This window comes from Rhinoderma darwinii, chromosome 2 (assembly GCF_050947455.1).
Source record: "Rhinoderma darwinii isolate aRhiDar2 chromosome 2, aRhiDar2.hap1, whole genome shotgun sequence".
Taxonomy (NCBI): Eukaryota; Metazoa; Chordata; class Amphibia; order Anura; family Rhinodermatidae; genus Rhinoderma; species Rhinoderma darwinii.
The window spans coordinates 59,491,127-59,513,195 of NC_134688.1; the positions used below are offsets into that span (position 1 = coordinate 59,491,127).

The 22,069-nt window shown below is 39.0% G+C and overlaps 1 protein-coding gene across 1 annotated transcript in view; it reads right to left on the reverse strand.

Moving 5' to 3' along the window:
* Window positions 1–498: 498 nt before the first annotated feature.
* FLT1 (fms related receptor tyrosine kinase 1) overlaps window positions 499–22,069 on the reverse strand; it is a 74,325-nt gene continuing 52,754 nt past the window's right edge. The window contains exons 11-13 of the mRNA XM_075851675.1: window positions 17,522–17,639; window positions 11,442–11,550; window positions 499–8,083 (exon numbers count right to left, since the gene is read on the reverse strand). Coding sequence (XP_075707790.1) covers window positions 7,686–8,083; window positions 11,442–11,550; window positions 17,522–17,639 — 625 coding nt within the window. The 3' untranslated portion in view covers window positions 499–7,685. The remainder of the gene's footprint in view (window positions 8,084–11,441; window positions 11,551–17,521; window positions 17,640–22,069) is intronic.

Here is a 22,069-nt window from a genome sequence, read left to right on the forward strand (position 1 = left end):
TACAATGGCTATTCCCATGTGACCGAAAAGTGCAGTCGTGGGACCTCAGTACAGGATCATGAGGGAGGAAACTGCTTTACAGGTTCCCAACCAGAAGTTGTTGGTATCATATTGTTATCTGTTTGTTCAAATACAGATATGTTGTCATGTTGTTACTATTCCTGCTGTTCTGTGCTAAAAACCACCCGTGGGTACTGATCGCTTGCATTGTAACAGACTGACCCCATTATAGCACAGACAGGTCGCCTATTGTGTACTGAATAATGGAGAATTGATACAGAAATAAAACAGGAAAACACAACCTTTAATAACAATCATCCAAATTTAATCTTTTCCTTCAGAAATCCAGGTTACAAAAAAAACCATAACATATCAAATCCATAGACACGTGCAAAAATAGGAATATTCTATAAATTGTTAATACAATTTTCAATATTAATTAAAATACCATCTTAAAGTTTGAAAATATATACAATATACATAGAATATGTTACCACTGAATAGCAAGATATTGTATTGCAATAAAAAGACCCTGAAATAAGTACATTTGACATAGAACAATGTTAATGTATATATCTTAAGACTGTTATTACTCTATAAATAAGTCATTTCTGACATCTGACATTAAATAAGTTATATATTGACCTATGAGTTTATATGGAATGAATATACACAACTGTATTAATTTAATGGAAAGTTTCCTTCCAGTTCACAGTGTAAGCTTCATGGGTCATTAATGTTGCCTTCGAAATTTCATTGTATATGAAAAAATGGTCACCTTCAATACTAAGATACTTCACTTCAAGTATTTAAAGGGAAAAAAAGCCAATATTTGGAAGTAGACACGTAACAAGAAATCATCTAAAGTGTCTTCATTCACACTATTATTAAAGAGTTTGTCCAGGATAAAGGGTCTACTTTTTTTGTTGCTTTCTAGAAACAGCTCCACACTTGTCCATGGGCTTTGTCTAGTATTGCAACTCAGCCCCATTCTCATAAATAGGGATGAGCTTTAAAGATAAATATACTGTAGCCCATTGACAAGAGTGACACTGTTTGAGAAAAAAATACTTTTTGCATCCTGGACAACTCCTTTATTCTGTCATGTTTCCATTGCTTTTTGACCACCTGTATTGTGTAGTCTTCTGTGGTAATCTTTTCTGTAAAAACAAAAAAAGAAAACCTAATAGTAATGTGACTGACCCCATTATTATAAGTCAATGGGATCAATCTGGATCCATTACATAACGGATCCACCCTAGCTGTGGCTCCATTAACAACAGAGGCTATGGTGCTGGTATAAACAGCCTTAAACGGCATCAGTTTATCACTACTGTATATCACTTTTTGGTTTTGTGAAATTAAACCAGTGCCCAGATTAATTTCACCCCTTAAAAATACATCATCAATATATCCAGAATCAGAACTCTTGTATCACTAATGGTGCTTTTCAGCTTTATCTTGTGTATCAAACATATGGCTTGACCGCAAAAATGTTAAGCTGGCCAGACATGATCTCTTCAATCAAAAGTGAAGGCAACATAAAAAACAAGGTTTTAAAGCACAATCCTGCAATTCCACATATTGCATTCCTCTAAACTGTCCAAGGCTTGTGCCTTCAAATACCATCAAGCAAAATAAAGAAAGCCATGGCTTAAATAAAATAATCTGTTCCTTATTAGTAAAGCATTAAAACCATCATAAGGGTTAGGGTTAGGATTATTTACCCCTTTCAGACAGCAGGTGATTAGTAACAGGTCTAAAAACCTTAGGTCAGAAACGTGTCCCAGTATGCTTATAATGGTTTGATAATGATAAAGAGTTAATTTTATTAAGATGCTGACTTTCTTCAATCTCCTCACTTATGAATCCAATGTTCTACTTAATAGTTTTTCAGAGGTGGTTCCCCTGATCCCACTACATCCTAGGCTTAAGGCTGGATTCACACGAGCGTGTGCGTTTTGCGCGTGCAAAAAACGCGGTGTTTTGCGCGTGCAAAAGGCACTTGACAGCTCCGTGTGTCAGTCCCGTATGATGCGCGGCTGTGTGATTTTCGCGCAGCCGCCATCATTATGACACTCCGTTTGGATGTTTGTAAACAGAAAAGCATGTGGTGCTTTTCTGTTTTCATTCATCCTTTTCACTGCTGTTGCGCGAATCACGCGCGTCCCACGGAAGTGCTTCCGTGTGGTGCGCGTGATTTTCACTCACCAATTGACTTCAATGGGTGCGTAATGCGCGAAATATGCACAAAGAATGGACATGTTGTGAGTTTTTAACAGCGGACTCACGCTGCGTAAAAATCACGCAACTGTCTGCACGGCCCCATAGACTAATATAGGTCCGTGCGACGCGCGCAAAAATCACGCGCGTTGCACGGACGTATATCCCGTTCATCTGAATAAGCCCTAATGGTCATCCTGTCTCATCATACAGTTCCTACAAATTCTATAACTGATATCTTCTATACTATCTGATATCTGATAATTGGTGCTTTAAAGGGGTTCTCAAATTGATAAATCCCACTTTCACACTTCATACTTCTAAGTTATGTTCACATCACGTTTTTTGGCCTATGTTTGGCCTAAGTTCCCAACGTATATGTTAAACGTAGATTGTAACAGATGCCTAACAGCAGCATTCGTCACCCATAGGCTTTAATGTTATCTGTTTTAACGCATACGTCATGAAAAGCTATTGAAAAGTTCATGATGACTGGACTCTGCAGGATGGAATAGTGTTGTCTACAAAGCAATTTCATATTTTTTTTCAGTATACTGGCCAGACGGAGGCCAAAAGGACAATCCTTTGGCCTGTGTCTGACAATGGATCCCTATGGACATTATTTAGCATGTACATGACCTTTTTCAATGTACACTCTAAAGGTAGGGCCAAAATGTCATGTGAACACGGTCTTACGAAGAGGGCATGTTCAAAGTGGACATGCCCTTTAACTGTTGTAGTTATATTTTATGTGTTTACTGCCTAAGGGCTCATTCAGACGAGCGTATATGTAGTCAGTGTGACGGCCGTTAAAACAATGGCCAGTACATGGACTCATGTACTTCAATGGGGCCGTTCACACGTCCGTTGTTTCAAAAGAGCGTGTGAAGAGTCAGTGAAAAAATAGGACATGTCCTATTTTACTGCATGTCACTCATCCTATGGTCTATGGGGGATCTGTGACAACGCGCCCCGCACGGGTGCACCTCGGACGTGAAAAACTGCAGTTTTTCACGTCGGAGGTTAGCTACGTTCGTCTGAATCTAGTCTAAAGTAGATCCAGTATTTGGCCAGCCTTACTTCATGAAGAGTTCTAACCTTCTATAGAGCCCATCTTGAAAAGTCACCATGCTGCAGTCTTTTGTAGATCAGCAATATGTAATAATATATAGAGTACTTCCATTCTGAAATTCTACAAAAAAAAATACATAATCTCTCCATATATCACATTCTTTGTAATCTCATCTCATGGAGAGGCCTTCTACTACAGTATCACTATGCTGAATATCACATTGAGAGTTACATAAACCCTGGAGATCTCCCCTCTTGTTTGATACACCGGACCTCGAATGTGTGGTACAAGCTTTATAAAACCATGAACTGATCGGCTACAGTACGGGGTCTTTCACTTACACCACAAAGCAAATACATACGTGCACCATATTCATATTTCCAGCATATTCTGCACAGTTTTTTTTTAGAGTTGGATGACAAAGTCGTTTATTTTATTAAACTGGAAAAACATTAAGTCATGCCCCAAGTCTGCAGATTTCTGAAGAATTCCATCGTGAGTGTTTACACTGGTTCTGTTTTCTGTCAATCCCATTCTTCCTGTCCCCTTTCCACAAATATTCTATTTAAGGACTTGTTTATTTTGGATTAGTGCCTTTACTAAATCAATCTGAAAACAAGCCACGTACAGGATATTTATAGGTCCCCCATGGTTCAGACAGTTTAGCACACTTAAAGGAGATATTGAAAATCACTTTGATATCAGTATAGTGACGTCATCACCTTTTTTTTGTCAATAAGACTATGGAAAGGGATACAGAAAGTACTAGGGCTGCACGGTAACTGGCTACACCGATATATGATATTCAGGGAATGTTATTGACTCTCAAGTCTATCTATTGAAACATGAAACGGGTTGTTAATATTAGAAAAAGTTTTATATTTTATTTTTTCAGAAACGGCATCAATCTTGTCCATGGGCTGTGAATTTCAGCTCAGTCCTAATCACTTGAAAGGAGCTGAGCTGCAATACCAGACATAGCCCATGGACAAGAGTGGAGCTGTTTGTGGAAAGAAAAAACAAACCATTTTTAGAATCCTATAAAAGCCCTTTAAACCTTTGTCTATACACACCCATATAGTGTTGGACTATAACCATTCTGATATAGCTTCATAAGGCCTTATTCACATGAGTGTGTTTGTCTTCAGTGTGCTGTTTTAACAATGAACAGAACATTGACCCATGCAATTCAATGGGGCTATTCACACATCTGTGTTTTTCCATGGAGAGTGTGTCTATTGCGAGAAACTTACTGCATGTCCTATTCTGGTCTGTTTTTGCGGAACAGACTCGCCCCTTGCAATCTATGGGTTTATAAAACTAAACGGACAGCACACGGACGACATCCGTGTGCTCTCAATTTTTCACGCATAAGTTGCTAAAGAAATGCAGAAAAAAAAAGAAACATTGAAACCAAGAAGTGGTTGCAGAAGAGGAACAGTGACAAGAAAAACTGATGACACACGGAAATTACACTGACGCAACGCGGACAATCCTATGCAAGGAAAACTGTCCATTTTTTTGCAGACGCAAATCGGACACGCTTGTGTGAATAAGGTCTAAATATGCTGATTCTAGCTCGGCCCAAAAATTTTCACATTAGAATTAAAATGTTGATCGAAAGTGATCGTCAGTGAAGTGATCAGTGAAGTAAATGTTGATCCTTTAAAAAAGCCGAATAGGTCCTTAGGGCTAGTTCACACAGAGTTTTTTGCTGGAGGAAAATTCCTCCTGCAAAATCTGCTCCAGGCGTTTTTTTTGCACAGTGGTTTGACAAAAACGTGTCAAAACACTCGTCGAGGCGTTTATTTTCCTTCTCCCACTGATTGAAATGGGGTTTTGGAGGCGGAAACCGCCTCAAGATAGGTCATGTCGCTTCTTTTTACCGCGAGGCACCTCCACCACCCATTGAAATCAATGGGAGGCATTTTCGGGCGTTTTTTGACGGTTTCCGCGCCAAAAAAACTTGTCAAAAACTCTGTGTGAACAGGGCCTAATATTGTGTTTTACGTTTCAGAATATCATAATTGTGTGGGAGTGTACACATATTTACAGAAGTGCTATCAAATGTGATTAGTAGGCCAGCTATTAGAGGACCAGCGTTGTATAGGAAAATGGCAGTTCAGTTTTCAAAAATGTTGAAAAGTGAGTCTGTAATTTGAACATCAAGGCTCCCACAATTTCTATCATAACTAGCCACAATAATCTAGAATGATGATATCTAAGTGAAATACAAAACCTAGCCTGAAGATATTGGAGGCGCCCTATATTTATGTCCCATCATACATGGTAAACGGCTTAATTCACACCTTTTCTTCAGCATATTTCTCAGTGCATTACCATCCAAATATATACTTTTAATTAAAATTTATATTAAAATATTAAAGAAATTATGTACAATCAACCAAAAAAACATACAAAAGTATAGGTTATTTTTAAATATTTGCTGGCTTTTTACAATACAATAGTTTTGAGATACGGCTGCATAGGATGCATATATGTACATTATAGACAAACTTTTCAATCTGGAAATAACTATTACCATTGAGGGTTATTAACAAATCTGTTCCACTTGTAACTGCGTGGAATATGAGATATTGTCCATAGCAACCAATCAGATTAAGGTATTTTCATGAATTTAAAGCAGGCATCTGATTGGTTCCCTAGACAACCCAACTTTTTGATATGGACACTTTAAAAGTGTTTTCACCAATAACTTCATCTTGTATGTGAAGTTTTGATGCAGCGTATTTATGTACAGTATACACTTATATATAATTTTTCTATTTAGTGCTCATTGTGCCTGTATATAATTATTTCCAGTATCTAAAGAACGACACCTCAGTGAGCCCTGTTTTGGAATGGTAAGTGAACAAGCACCATTTACCAAGAGTGAAGTTCTGCTCAAGAAGCCAAAGTTCTTCTTAATCCAAGTAGAGAAAAGTTCACTTAAACACTACCATGATACAAACAATGAAATCAATGGTGGACTTCTGGTGACCTGTAGCTACATGTGGCCACCAAAAAGGTCACCTATGACCTTCTGTTAAATAATCTTACAGAGTTGTTTTATTTGGTGCTCATCCAAGTGATTGATCATGATGCCATCACTCTGCCCCTGTATAGGGCCATAGGACAATGAGGTTATATAAAGCATAGTTAACCAACCATAGATAAAACTAGAATAGTGATCTGGTGCTTCCCAGTAAAATCCTTACCTTCTGAAACTTATACAAAGATATACTATGCGGCCAATGCGGAATTAACATATCCTATATGTATTTATGAAGAATCTAGGAAGACAACATGAAATCCTTTTATAAATATACCTTTTGTCCCCATTCAATAAAGATAAGGTGATCAATCAACTGATCAATACACATTTTATGGAGATTAGGCAGACATTTCTAACCAGACGCATTGCAGTAGGGTCTGATGCAAGCTATACCGCCATGGTTTTACCTGTTTGGTCATATATGCTGCCATACATTTGCAAGCACTAAATAATTTAATAAAAATAGCTAAGATTGCATAGAAAGAATTGGCCAAAGCTTCTCTAAATACACCACAACCATTCTAACTCCATATTGTGAGAACCAAACAATCTGATTCACTCAGATATATATCCGCTGCCAGTTGGAAATGACTCTATCAAAAATATAACTCTATATGAACAGGCCTTATAGAAGTCCATGGCCCAAAGAAGGCTTTCAAAATTCTGTAATGGCTTCCATTGACCATAAGTGGTTCACTCCAATCCTCAACCCCAATCCTATACATGATACTCCATATACATGGCAGATCCTCCTCGCTCTTTCACTGTAATATAGCAGCTCAATCGGTAAGGTGCATTATAGCTACCAAGCAAATGAATACCATATGGAAACCAAGTTACTGGAATTTAAAATGTGATGTTTCCTATGAATTCGATATTCGGCATGTTCCATTGTTTTCTACTTTACATATTCTCATTAAAGCAAATATAACTTTCCTAATTTCCAAACCTGAGATTTTAATTTAAAGCAAGTTCTCCATATACGTGATGTCTGTTTTTAGAAAAGATAACGTAACCCTAACCCTTACAGAATATGCTGCAGATGTGGCCTAATCGGAATAGAAACGCTATGTTCCTCAGTATTATATTCATTATTGGCTTGGGTATTGTCAACACTGAAGCATGAATGCAGAATAATCTTTGAACATTATCTCTTCCATCTTTGGACTGGTTTATTTCAGGAACATAAATGGCTTCCGATACAGTAGAGAATAATAAGAATGTGGTCTGCACTGCTCCATACAACCACAGCCATTTCTCCAGTCTTTCCAGGAAGAATATTCAGTACCTTTGATTTTCAATCACAATCTTTGAGAACGATGGTTTGAGTCATTCTTATTGGGTAACGCTACTTTCTGTTGTACAATTTTTTCTTCTCTGTTTAGAGGTCCGTGAAAAGTGAATTTTCCTATTGCAATGTTCTCCCTTCATAGTAATGTCTTTTCTCTGGGACACAAGGTCTCCAGTGAATGTGTTGGTCGCTCTACACTCGTAGATTCCCGAATCGGCTTGTGTTGCGTTCTGGACAAGTGCGGTTAGAATCGTAGAATACTCGGTTGTGATTGAATTTCTTTGCTTACTGATGCTGTGGTTTATTGTTCGATTCCCGACTCGCCTGCGTAAAATCCAACTAATGTTTGTGTAAAGGTATTTGTTGACGGAACATGTTAATGTCATGTTTTCACCTTCTTTTGCCAACCTGTCCATGCTTATATGAAATCCACTGGGTACATCTGAAAGAGTAAAAAACATATATAAAACCTATGTAATATTGCGGTCATATCACATTAATCATCAATACAAGCAGAATCATCAAAAGGGCAGAGTCAATTTTGCCCCGTGATTGTCCGCTCCATGTTATAGTTCATTCATGAAGGCGGTGTACGCAGAGTATTTACATATAGTAATTATTTGTTTTTGTGATCTAAACTACATGGCAGTAAGATGGCTCAGTAGTTATGGTTCCTCATCAAGACCAACAAGTACAATTTTATGATCTTCCAACCAAGGTTTTTGGTATTTCGACTAACTAAACTAGTGGCATAAAAATGTTGACAAGATGCAACGTTCGAAAATGGCGATTGTAATTACCTGGGTCATAACCATTATTGCAGCATGTAAAGCCACCCTTAGGCTTTATTTAATAACGGACAGCACACTGACCCATACAAGACAATGAGGCTATCACCCATCCATTTTCTATCAACAAAGTGTGTCCATTGCAAGAAACTCACAGTATGCCCTTTTCTGGTCTGTTTTTTGCAGACCAGATTTGTGCTTTGACTTCTATAGGTGAAAAAAAAAAGGACAGCATCTGTGTGCTGTCCGTTTCCACGAATGAGGTGCTAACGAAATGTACAAAAAAAATGAAAAGTGAATCCGGGAAGTGTTTACAGAGGAGAAAAACGGGCGAGAAAAACAGATGACACATGGAAACCACACGGACGCAACTTCAGACATTCTTGTATGAAATAGGCCTAGGTCTGATGCTTGACTGTAAATTGAAAAGCCACATACAGTATATACGTCATATGTAATTATTGTCCCTAACTTGTCACATTTCAAAATACACTTTAAAATTGGATCTATAACGCTTTACGCCATAAAAATACAATAACAAACCATGATAGATATTCCTGACAATAATTTGTTCAAATAATTGAGTCCCATTATTTAGGTGTATATATATACACATATATGTATATACACACACACACACACACACACACACACACACACATACACACACACACACACACACACACACACACACACACACGGTATTAAGATTGTGAGCCCCGCTGTGGACAGTAAAGGAAGACCACTTTTTTACAGTGCTTCAGAATATGTTATAAATATGAACATAAATGAATATAATATGAATATAAATAGCAGAAATTATTAAATTCACATGCTACAGAAACAACAACATTCAGATGTGTAGAAACACATTTTAAGCCGCATAAAATATGCAACAAGATTGACGCGTGTGAACGTACCCTAACACAACTACACTGGGTGAAGACAGAACAATTACTAATCTATAACATTCTTAAAGTGTAGCTATACGTTCGACAAACTTCTGACATGTCATAGTGAAATGTCAGAAGTTTGGATTGGTGGGTGTCCGAGCACGGAGACCCCCACCAATCGCTAGAACGAAGCAGCTAAAGTGCTCGTGTGAGCGCTCAGCCGCTTCGTGTCTGTTCGGCTTTTTCCGGAAAGCCGATGTATCGGAGTATGGGCTCATAGACTTTGTATTGAGTCCGTACACCGATACATTTATTTCCGGAAATAGCTGAACAGACACGAAGCTGCTGAGCGCTCACACGAGCACTTTAGCTGCTTCGTTCTAGCGATTGGTGGGGGTCTCAGTGCTCGGACCCCCACCAATACAAACTTCTGACATGTCACTATGACATGTCAGAAGTTTGTCGAACGTTTAGCTACACTTTAAGTTTAAGGCCAGGATCACACACACAATTTTGATGTCGTTTTTGGTGCAGTTTTTTTGAGCCAAACACCCTGAGTGGACAAAAAAGAAAAGAGATACTTCAGTCTTTCTTCTTTTTGGAAACACTTCTAGCTTTGGCTCAAAAAACAGCCAAAAATTGCACCAAAAACGGCATCAAAACTGTGTGTGTGATCCTGGCCTAACTCCTGGACAAACTAACACTTTTCTTCAGAGGTCAATGTGATAATAAATTATATTTGTAAACAGTCTGTGATTCACAGTTAAGTTTTAACCACTTTTTGGAATTGGGGTAAAACTTTCTGGACTCAAATCAAAGAATGTACAAAAAAAAATGGCATTTGCTCAAGTTTAGTACACCTTAGGCCAGAGATCAATGTGATGCTTAGCTGCACGGCCGCCACAGTGATGTATAATCGTTTTATTTACTTAAGTGATTTGAAACTTCCTGTGGAAATAGCTCCCAGGTTTCCTGATGGAAGATGCTGTTTATCTTTGCCAAGCACCACCAGGAATCTCAAAATAAAATGCAGTTTAGTGACATTGGGAAGCCAAGGAGATAAGACTGTTCTGTTCCTGTTTCACCCTAGGTAATTGCACACACCCACAGTCATGCTGCGTGCCAGCAAATGGAAAAGGACGTTTCACAGGTTACTTCAGTTTGATGTACTTGGACTGCCGTCTCCCTGAAATTCTTCAGACAGTGAACAATTCGGACATGTTTAAAATCCCTGTCCTATTGTGAGTCTGGACTTATACAACTGTCAGACAGACTGTTACATGACCACCTACAAAGACACGTCCTGTAGCACATGCTGAGGTAGAGTAGCGCAGTCAAAACATCCATATCCAGCGGAAAACAGCAATTTGGAGTCAAAAGGAAGACCTTCAACTATTGGTACCGAGTGGGAAAACATAACAATATGAGAGACGTGAAGTATAAGGGTATGTTCACACGGGCTATTTTCAGACGATTTTTGTTAAGACTATGATAAGACTATGTTAACACGCTTTACAAAAAACAGCTGAAAATACGGAGCTGCTTTCAAGGGAAAACAGCCTCTGATTTTCAGACGTTTTTTAAGCAACTTGGGTTTTTTGCAGAGTTTTTTACGGCCGTTTTTGGAGCTGTTTTTCTATTGAGCTAATGACAAACGGCTCCAAAAACGGCTCAAGAATTGACATGCACTTCTTTTTACGAGGCGTTTTTTTTTTTAGACAAACGGCTGCGTAAAAAATGCCCCGTTGGAACGGAATGTCATTTTTCCCATTGAAATCAATGGGCAGATGTTTGGAGGTGTTGAGCCCCCGCATATTTAGCCATTTTTCGGGTCGTTTACAGCCTAAAAACAGCCCGTGTGAACATACCCTAAAAGTAACTCGCTCATTTCCAAAACCAGACAATTAATTTGAGAGGAACTATATAGAAATGTTTAAGCTTCTATGGATTTCACAATTTTAGAATAATTATAAAGTCTTGCTTTTATTATAAAATTCATCTTTCCAAAATAAAACTAATAAAATTTAAATATAAAAATAAAACTGATTTTACTTTAAAAAATATTATATGTTTAAAACATTATGATTGTCATGCAAAAGAAAGTGCAATAGGCTCTTACCGGTGACATAAAAGTGTATATCTCTTCTTTCAATTCCTAATTTATTGGCGGCTGTGCAGGTATAGATACCAGAGGCCGATAAATCCTCTATGACAAGTATTCCTGCAGTCTGAAAAAGAAATGTATTATTACATTAACGTCTAGCTGCCAAATCCTTCCATAAATCATGAAACCAATTTTTGTATGTAATATTTATCTCTACTTTGTCGAAAGTTTTAAAAAGTAAAAAATATCATATAAAGAAAACATGATTTACAAAATGTTTTCCTCGGAAATATTCACAGTGAAGACTATGCTGATCTGGAAGGAGATGGCAAGATGTCCAATTCTAAGAAGATGTCGGTAAGGACATTAGAAGGCAAAAGACTAATCCTGCAGATCAAAGCAAGGCCTTGGTGATAGGATTATAGTCAAATTTAGGTGGATAATTGGATGTAAAATGGAAATTAACGATGGAGATTAAGGCAGCACTCGATTTAAAAGATCCCTTTATCTCTTCTTTTATATCTTCTCAAATCTAAATACGGGACTGTGGATCAGGTTCCTTAAGGTGTGACCAGACTATATTACTTCCCAGTGCGGATTAAAGTGGATCTGTAATTAGACTGCTTCCCTAAGGGCAGTATATAACAGGGACAGGTCCGCTCTCCTTAACTTAAAACGGCACAAAAAAAAAAATATTGTGCCATTTGGCTAATAGGAACGCTCAAATAATATACCGGAATTATAGTATTGCGTCTGGTGTAGGGGAACGCTCCCACCACCTCTCCTCGCCTCCCCTTACCCTCCCCACAGTAAATGATGGGCTGATGTGTATGTAGCAGCCAGGCGTCAATCCCCTCTGAGTCCAGTATATTTTTTGAATACTTACAGTGGAGGAAATAAGTATTTGATCCCTTGCTGATTTTGTAAGTTTGCCCACTGTCAAAGTCATGAACAGTCTAGAATTTTTAGGCTAGGTTAATTTTACCAGTGAGAGATAGATTATATATAAAAAAAAACAGAAAATCACATTGTCAAAATTATATATATTTATTTGCATTGTGCACAGAGAAATAAGTATTTGATCCCCTACCAACCATTAAGAGTTCAGCCTCCTCCAGACCAGTTACACCCTCCAAATCAACTTGGTGCCTGCATTAAAGACAGCTGTCTTACATGGTCACCTGTATAAAAGACTCCTGTCCACAGACTCAATTAATCAGTCTGACTCTAACCTCTACAACATGGGCAAGACCAAAGAGCTTTCTAAGGATGTCAGGGACAAGATCATAGACCTGCACAAGGCTGGAATGGGCTACAAAACCATAAGTAAGACGCTGGGTGAGAAGGAGACAACTGTTGGTGCAATAGTAAGAAAATGGAAGACATACAAAATGACTGTCAATCGACATCGATCTGGGGCTCCATGCAAAATCTCACCTCGTGGGGTATCCTTGATCCTGAGGAAGGTGAGAACTCAGCCAAAAACTACACGGAGGGAACTTGTTAATGATCTCAAGGCAGCTGGGACCACAGTCACCAAGAAAACCATTGGTAACACATTACGCCGTAATGGATTAAAATCCTGCAGTGCCCACAAGGTCCCCCTGCTCAAGAAGGCACATGTACAGGCCCGTCTGAAGTTTGCAAATGAACATCTGGATGATTCTGAGAGTGATTGGGAGAAGGTGCTGTGGTCAGATGAGACTAAAATTGAGCTCTTTGCCATTAACTCAACTCGCCGTTTTTGGAGGAAGAGAAATGCTGCCTATGACGCAAAGAACACCGTACCCACTGTCAAGCATGGAGGTGGAAACATTATGTTTTGGGGGTGTTTCTCTGCTAAGGGCACAGGACTACTTCACCGCATCAATGGGAGAATGGATGGAGCCATGTACCATCAAATCCTGAGTGACAACCTCCTTCCCTCCACCAGGACATTAAAAATGGCTCATGGCTGGGTCTTCCAGCACGACAATGACCCGAAACATACAGCCAAGGCAACAAAGGAGTGGCTCAAAAAGAAGCACATTAAGGTCATGGAGTGGCCTAGCCAGTCTCCAGACCTTAATCCCATCGAAAACTTATGGAGGGAGCTGAAGATCCGAGTTGCCAAGCGACAGCCTCGAAATCTTAATGATTTACAGATGATCTGCAAAGAGGAGTGGGCCAAAATTCCATCTAACATGTGTGCAAACCTCATCATCAACTACTAAAAATGTCTGACTGCTGTGCGTGCCAACAAGGGTTTTGCCACCAAGTATTAAGTCTTGTTTGCCAAAGGGATCAAATACTTATTTCTCTGTGCACAATGCAAATAAATATATATAATTTTGACAATGTGATTTTTTTTAAATTTTTTTTATATAATCTATCTCTCGCTGGTAAAATTAACCTAGCCTAAAAATTCTAGACTGTTCATGTCTTTGACAGTGGGCAAACTTACAAAATCAGCAAGGGATCAAATACTTATTTCCTTCACTGTATATTATCAAAATGGCAGAATTTGTTTTGCCCTGTTTGGCTAATAGGTGAGTGGACCTATCCCCACACAATGCTGGCCTTAAGGCCCTTTTACACCAGCCAAATATCGGGCAAACGGGAACAGGGGAACGATCAGCTGATAAAAGAGCAAACACTATATTATAATATTTGGATTGTAAAATCAAGGTTTTCCAACAATACAAAGTAGTAGAATCAGCCTTCTTCTAGTATCAGCCACATTTCCAGTGATTTTGTGGCTGCCCTACATTGCTTTTGTTATTGCCAATTATTTAGTCCAATAATAAATAGTAGGGTCCAAAATAGACATATCCATCAAGTTCAACCAGGGACAGGGGTGGCATTGAGTGTATCCTTTAACGTTGTGGATACAGATTGTATACCTCACTGGAGCAGGAGCCCCACATCTGTACTAATATACAAACCATCTAAAGCTATTTTAGAAATATTAAACTCACACAAACTATAAGGGGGTGGGGGTGGGGGGTTAGCATTAACAACTTTTTTCAATTCTAAAGAATAAAAATAGATGACTTCCGCTTTATAACTACTTCTACTTCTACTACTACTACTACTACTACTACTACTACTACTACTGCTACTACTACTACTGCTACTACTACTACCGCTACTACTACTACCACTACTTCTACTACTACTACTATTGCTACTACTACTACTACTACTACTGCTACTGCTACTACTACTACTACTACTACTACCGCTACTACTACTACTACTACCACTACTTCTACTACTACTACTATTGCTACTACTACTACTACTACTACTGCTACTGCTACTACTACTACTACTACTACTACTACTACTGCTACCACTACTACTACTTCTACTACTACTACCACTACCACCACTACTGCTACCACTACTACTACTTCTACTACTACTACTACCACTGCTACTACCACCATTACTACTACTACCACTACTACTACCACTGCTACTACCACTACTACTACTTATACTACTACTACTACTACTACTACTACCACTGCTACTACTACTTCTACTACCACCACTACTACTACTACTACTACCACTACTACTACTACTACTACTACTACCACTACTACTACTACTACTTCTACTACTACTACTACTACTACTACTGCTACTGCTACTACTACGGCTACTGCTACTACTACGGCAACTACTGCTGCTACTACTACTACTACTACTACTACTACCACTACCACCACTACTACTACTTCTACTACTACTACTACTACTACTACTACTGCTACTACTACCACTACTGCTACCACTACTACTACTACCACTGCTACTACTACTTCTACTACCACCACTACTACTACTTCCACCATCACTACTACTACTACTACCACCACTACTGCTACCACTACTACTACTACTACTACTACTACCACTGCTACTACTACTTCTACTACCACCACTACTACTACTACTACCACTACTACTACTACTACTACTACTACTACTACCACTGCTTCTACTACTTCTACTACCACCACTACTACTACTACCACTACTGCTACCACTACTACTACTACTACTACCACCACTGCTACTACTAGTACTACTGCTGCTACTACTACTACTACTACTACTACCACTGCCACTACTACTACTACTACTACTTCTACTACTACTATTACTACTACTACCACTACTACCACCACTACTACTACTATACTACTACTACTATTACTACTACTACTATTACTACTACTACTACTACCACTACTGCTACTACTACTACTTCTTCTACTACTACTACCACTACTACTACTAATACTACTACTACTACTACTACCACTACTACCTCTACTACTACTACTACTACTACTATTACTACTACTACTACTACTACTACTATTACTACTACTACTACTACTACTATTACTACCACTACTACCTCTACTACCTCTACTACTACTACTACTACTACTACCTCTACTACTACTACTACTTCTACTACTACTACTACTACTACTACTACTACTACTACTACTACTACTCTTCTACGCTCTTAGTAATAATAATATAATAAAGACTTTTTTTCCATGTCTAAGAACGTTTTAAAAATGAAGCATGTTATAGTTAGATTCACATTATGACCCTCCAGACCCCTGGACTCAACAGATGTAGTAGAGAAGAAGGGAAGTACATATGTTCATTATATGAATTACAGACAATACACTTCTCGTCACGTATCCACTGGACACTAAAATTAGCCGAAGCTAAAAGTGAGAATATTGATTCAGATATGAGACGTGAGAATATAAATGTTTAGGGTGTGGGAACTGAGTCATTAAAGAAAAGTGGAAGTTAATATATTACAAGTAAGTACAACACTTGTGTCAGTAACTGTTTCAATGATACACTCCAATGTGCGTCCAGAAAGCACTCAGCGGAAATCTCAGTGCAACACTATAGCTGTCAGTCCTGAATGTTTTTAATGAGTTAGTGATAATAGGACACATTTCCCGTCCTTCACATGCACCAGTCTATATGAGATTTTTGGCCAGTTAACACCAAAAAGGTCAAAAATTCAAAGTGCAAATTAATACATAAAGTAGATGCTTCCATCATCCAAAGGGGTAGCGTTAAGAGGATGTTGCACTTTAAATGGACTTGTTGGCTCTCCTGACATGTCTGTTTAAGTAAATACTTGCATTCCGAAAAAAAATAAAAAAATAATAATTCTGTAGCATCGGTTTTTAGAACTCTGCGTTGTGCCGTTCCTCTATTATTCCTCCTGGAAATGTATGAATAAATTGACAACTGGGTGTCACCATTTCCCTTGTCAAAGGGTCCTATCCCTATAAACTGTATACTGCATCATATTGATAAGGGGAATGGGACCACCTTGTTGTTCATTGATTCATACATTTTCAGGAGGAATAACAAAGGAGTGACACAATGCAGAGTACTTAGAAAAGACACTAAAATTGTTATTTCTTGGGGAATACAAGTATTTACTAAAACCGACATATCAGGATGGCTAACAGGTCCTCTCGAAGTGTAAGGCTTCGTTCACATCTGCGTCAGGGCTCCGTTCCGACCATAGGTTTCCATTTGCATCACCATTGACTTCAATGGTGACGGATATGGTGCAAATGGTTTCCATTTGTCTTAGTTGTGCAAGAGTTCTGTAGTTTTGACTGAATCAATACCGTAGTCGACTGCGTTATTGATTCTGTCAAAATGACGGAACCCTTGCACAACTGAGACAAACGGAAACCATTGGCACCGGATCCGTCAACATTGAAATCAACGGTGTTGCAAACGGAAACCTATGGTTTCCGTTTGTATCAGTCAGGGCTCCGTTCTTATGGGAAGCTCAGGTGGAACGTCAGAACGGAGCCCTAGCGGATATGTGAACGAAGCCTAAGAAGCTTCCTGGTCACAAGTCACATTACAGTTCCAAACCCAATGACGCAAAGGTATATATTTAGTTACAGAATTACTGACTGTCCAGTAGGGGGCGCACATTAAATGAAATACTTGAGGCTGAATAGCTACATGCATTTAATTTGAATAATAATAATAATCTCTATGTATATCTGTAATATAATATTTTGGTTTATTACCTTGTTTCTTCCCTCAATCAGGCGTGTCCGTTCTGTGATACTATAAATCTTATTTCCCATGCTACTACTGTTTTTTCCAATGATTAGAGGAACTGAACTGTCAGAGTGGAAATCGCACCTGTTAAAGACAAGAAAAAATAGATCATACACCAAGCACACACATTTACATAATGGCTTGATCAGTGAGAGTATCTTCTCTTACTTTGGAGGACTGATACTCCCAGGCAATAGGAGAACATGTGCTGTACTTCAACACTACATTCCTCTTGACTGATTGGACAAGAAGGATCACATGACTAGCTGCCGGACTTGTGTACAAGAAGTGGTGTCCATCATGTTAACACTCTTTACAACCCCATAACCGGGAGTTCAGGGGTCTGTGCAGTAGGTGCATTTATACTTAATAGGTTCATATTAACAGGTGCCCTGGTGACAATTTGTCTTTAGAGGGATTTTCCTTTTTGAACGATCCCTTTTTGTTAGAAGGGTCGACAATGATAAAATGATCACGGATCATCAAACTGTATGGGGAACACTAAGGAAGTGTTCAATTCCCTTATAGCGTCATCACAGTGGATATTAAACATTACAAAGTTCCCATTAAATAAAATAGGCTATCCATGTAATGCACAGACCAACCGGGTCCTCCACAGTAAGAGACTCTTATTGCAGCCGTTCCCTGCTCTGGCTAAGGACCTGTTCACATCAGCGTTGACTTTCCGTTCAGGGGTTTCGTCGGAGGTTTACGTTTGTCACCATTCCGGCAGGTTTCCATTTTTTCAACGGAATCAATAGCTCAGTCGTGTCCGATTTGCGCTCGTAAAAAACGCAGCACTTTTCCTACATTTCATGTCCGTGTGCATTGTATCGTCACCAGTGTGCTTTGCGTGTGGCATGTGTTTTTCACATCCGTGCAAGCACTTTTTTTATTTATTTCTCTGCTTTTCTACTAATACTACTACTACTATTACTACCACTACTACTACCACTACTACCTCTACTACTACTACTACTACTACTACTATTACTACTACTACTACTACTACTACCTCTACTACCACTACTACTACTACTACTACTACTACTACTACTACTACTACTACTACTACTACCTCTACTACTACTACTTCTACTACTACTACTACTACTACTACTACTACTACTGCTGCTACTACTACTACTACTATTACTATTACCACTACTACTACTACTACTACTACTACTACTACTACTACTACTATTACTACTGTTACCACTATTACTACTACCATTACTACTATTACTGCTGCTACTACTATTACTACTACTACTATTACCACTACTACTACTATTACTACTACTGCTACTACTACTATTAACACTAGTACTACCACCACTACTACTACCACCACTACTACTACTACTACTACTACTACCACTACTACCACTACTACCACTACTACTACTACTACTACTACTACTACTACTACTACTACTATTACTGCTACTACTACTACTACTACTACTACTACTACTATTACTACTTCTATGCATAATTGTATAACCAGTGTATTCAAATTATTATGCTTATTGCTTGACTAAATTATATATCAACTGCATATGTAACTAGTGTCAGCTGCATGAAAAATTGGGAATTTAACCCATAAAGTTTATCTTGCTTTTGTATTGAGCATAGCACCTTGACTCAATATTAAGCAAAATAAACATTCAAAAGCTTCTTAGCAACTAAATGTGCAAAATCAGAAGTAGGAAGCAAAGGAAATAATGGAAGTGCATGCTATATGGAAATGTACCCAATAATCCCCCCTGGGAGTCAGGTGGAAGCACAGTGATGAAGTTACCAGGAAGGGCTGGTCTGAGACTGGCTTCATGTATGAATGGAACGAGCTGTTCTTTCCAACGCTGCCGCATCAAACCATTACTCAGTAGCAATAAGACCCAGTTTACGGAATCAACCACAGTCTATTTCAGAAGTCCTGACGACTGCCTGATCTTATCAATGAAGACTATGCAAAACATGGAATATTTATAGGCTGAGGTCTGAAAATCATCATAGACTGGGGCATGTAGTCACTATCTCAAATATTTATGGCATATCAACTGGACAAATGTCTGATTAGTGGGCGTTTGACTGCTGGGACTGCCAACATTCCCGAAAACGGGGATGGCTAGTAATGCATCCTCAGTGCAGTCCCTCTCCGTGATAGTGAATGGAAGATATAGTAGAAGACGAGTCATGATCTCCACTGGTTTATGGTAAATTCAGATGATAGATGTCTGTCATGGGAAAACTTTTAATACTGCAAGATGTGCACCACAAATACATGCAGACCATGAAGTATCTACATTGCAGTTCCCTAACAAGAGCATGAGTCACTGATATACCAGGTCTAGGGGCTAAAAGTGACTATTTTGGAGATTCTTTAGGGGCTTTCCCTCTAATTCCCCCTCATATGAAGACCCAGGAGGAAAACCCATTATTTTATTGAAGTGATCTGTAGGTGTCTAGAGAAGAACAAGGTAGCAATCTCCATGCCAACTTCAAAAAGACTATGATAACTACAGTTGAATGTGGTCTGTGCTTTGTAACCACTTTGTAACTACTTAATATGTCACACATTGGGCAGTACTGTTGCCTTGTAGAGCTGGGGTCTTGGATTTGAGTTCGGCCATGGACAACATTGTATGGAATTTCTGTTCTCTCTGTGTTTGCGTGGGTTTCCTTTCAAACGCCAAAAATATTATGATAGGTCAACTGGCTACCTATGAAATAGACCCTAGTGTGCCTGTGTGAGATAGGAAAATAAGCTTGTGAGCCCTATTGGCGACAAGGACTGATATAAGTGATGTCACATTGATACAGAATACGTTGGCACTATATAAGCGACTGTAAATAAATAAACCGTTGCTAAGCTTGTCTATTATTTTCAACAGTCTTCTCCCTGCTTGCAATTTATAGGAGCCATGTGTTGACAGCTTGAGGTAACAGAGGTCGTATATTGGAGAGTAGGACCCCTCATTGTCTACTGCCGAGTATGAAGGGTGATGTGGAGAATCTTCGTTGTGTTGAGCGTTTTATCAACATGATTTTTACAGTTACAGCAGAGGATATCCACCCGCATTTTCGTTTTCCGTAAAAAACAAAAGATAGGACATGTCCTATCTTTTGCGGAGGCTTTCTACAGCCTGGACACCTTCCTGCAAATATACGGGAATTTGTCCGTAATTACGGACACATTTTATGGTTGTGCATGGGGCCTTAACCAGGGAAACACAATAATACTTTCATGAGCGTTATTGTCCTTCCAGATCCATTATTGCTTTCCATCTAGAAAAGGTTAAGAAAGTCATAGACCTCATTATATTTACAAGGATAACCAAGCCACTGAATTCCTTCCTTGTTGCAAAGCCTTTCTGGGTTAGGAGTACTTTGAAGGGGAGGAAAGTGGCTTGGGATTTGGATTATTTATTTTTGACTTTCCGACAGCCTGTCCTTGACCATCGCCTTATGTTTTTCTTTCTGTTTGCCATGAATGAGGAGGGATAGACTTTAACAGAAGTCATCATTTCTATTTTAATATTATAAACCAAAAAGGAGGTGAGGAGGAGGAAGACGGCCATAAATCTGGCAGTACACAGTAGCAGGAAGCCAAGAGCCCCTGCAATTATTTTTTCAAAATTCTTAGAGCAATTCCACACTTCCACCAGGAATTCACGTGTTAACCCTTTGATGATAAGGACACTGTGAATCTTCCATTATTTGGCCATTAACCTTAAATATTTCATGAAAAGGTGTTCAGTACCATTAGACTTTATCACTAGACTGTGGTGAGCAATCATAAAGGTGAGTCCCCTGACAAAATGTAATTGTGCTTCCTAGTTTCTGTGTCATCACTGCAGGGGTTAATGCAAGATTGGGGGACATAACGCGACCCTTAAGAATACATAAAGCTTTTAAGGAAGTAAATTGTGCCATGTTTGAAGATGCAAAGATAACAGCAGTGCTGGGAACGGTCTTGTATTGGGGAGGAAGCCAAACAAGAAGAGGAAAGCAGCATACGCTCCTGATTTCGCACAGGAAGCTCAGAACACCTCCTGCCAAAGGGAGATAAGACGGCTCCCATGGCCTATTCTGGACCGGGCCACTGTTATCAACCTTTCGTTGTAACACTGTCCTCGAGATACTTCACTCAGTTCACTCCCTGTGTTCTCAGCCATTTTTAAAGCTACGGCTGCCATTTCTAGACAGCATGCCAAACACAATAGAATGATATAATTATAACTGCTGAATGAAAAGTGTTTCCGGGGCAAGCGTGTACTACATGACATTTGTATACAGTACTCGTGCGCTGTTATAAATGAGACTAGTGGTCGAGCTGTGGTAAGCAGTAAACAGTTACACAATAATGGACACGCTCAATGTGATTCCTTCCATTCCATTTATGTTAGAACTACCAGAGGAATAACTTGAAGCTCCTGAGTTCCAATGCAAAATCTGTACCACCCCCCCCCCCCCAACTGTCACGTTATCTATATGGTACTGGCCTC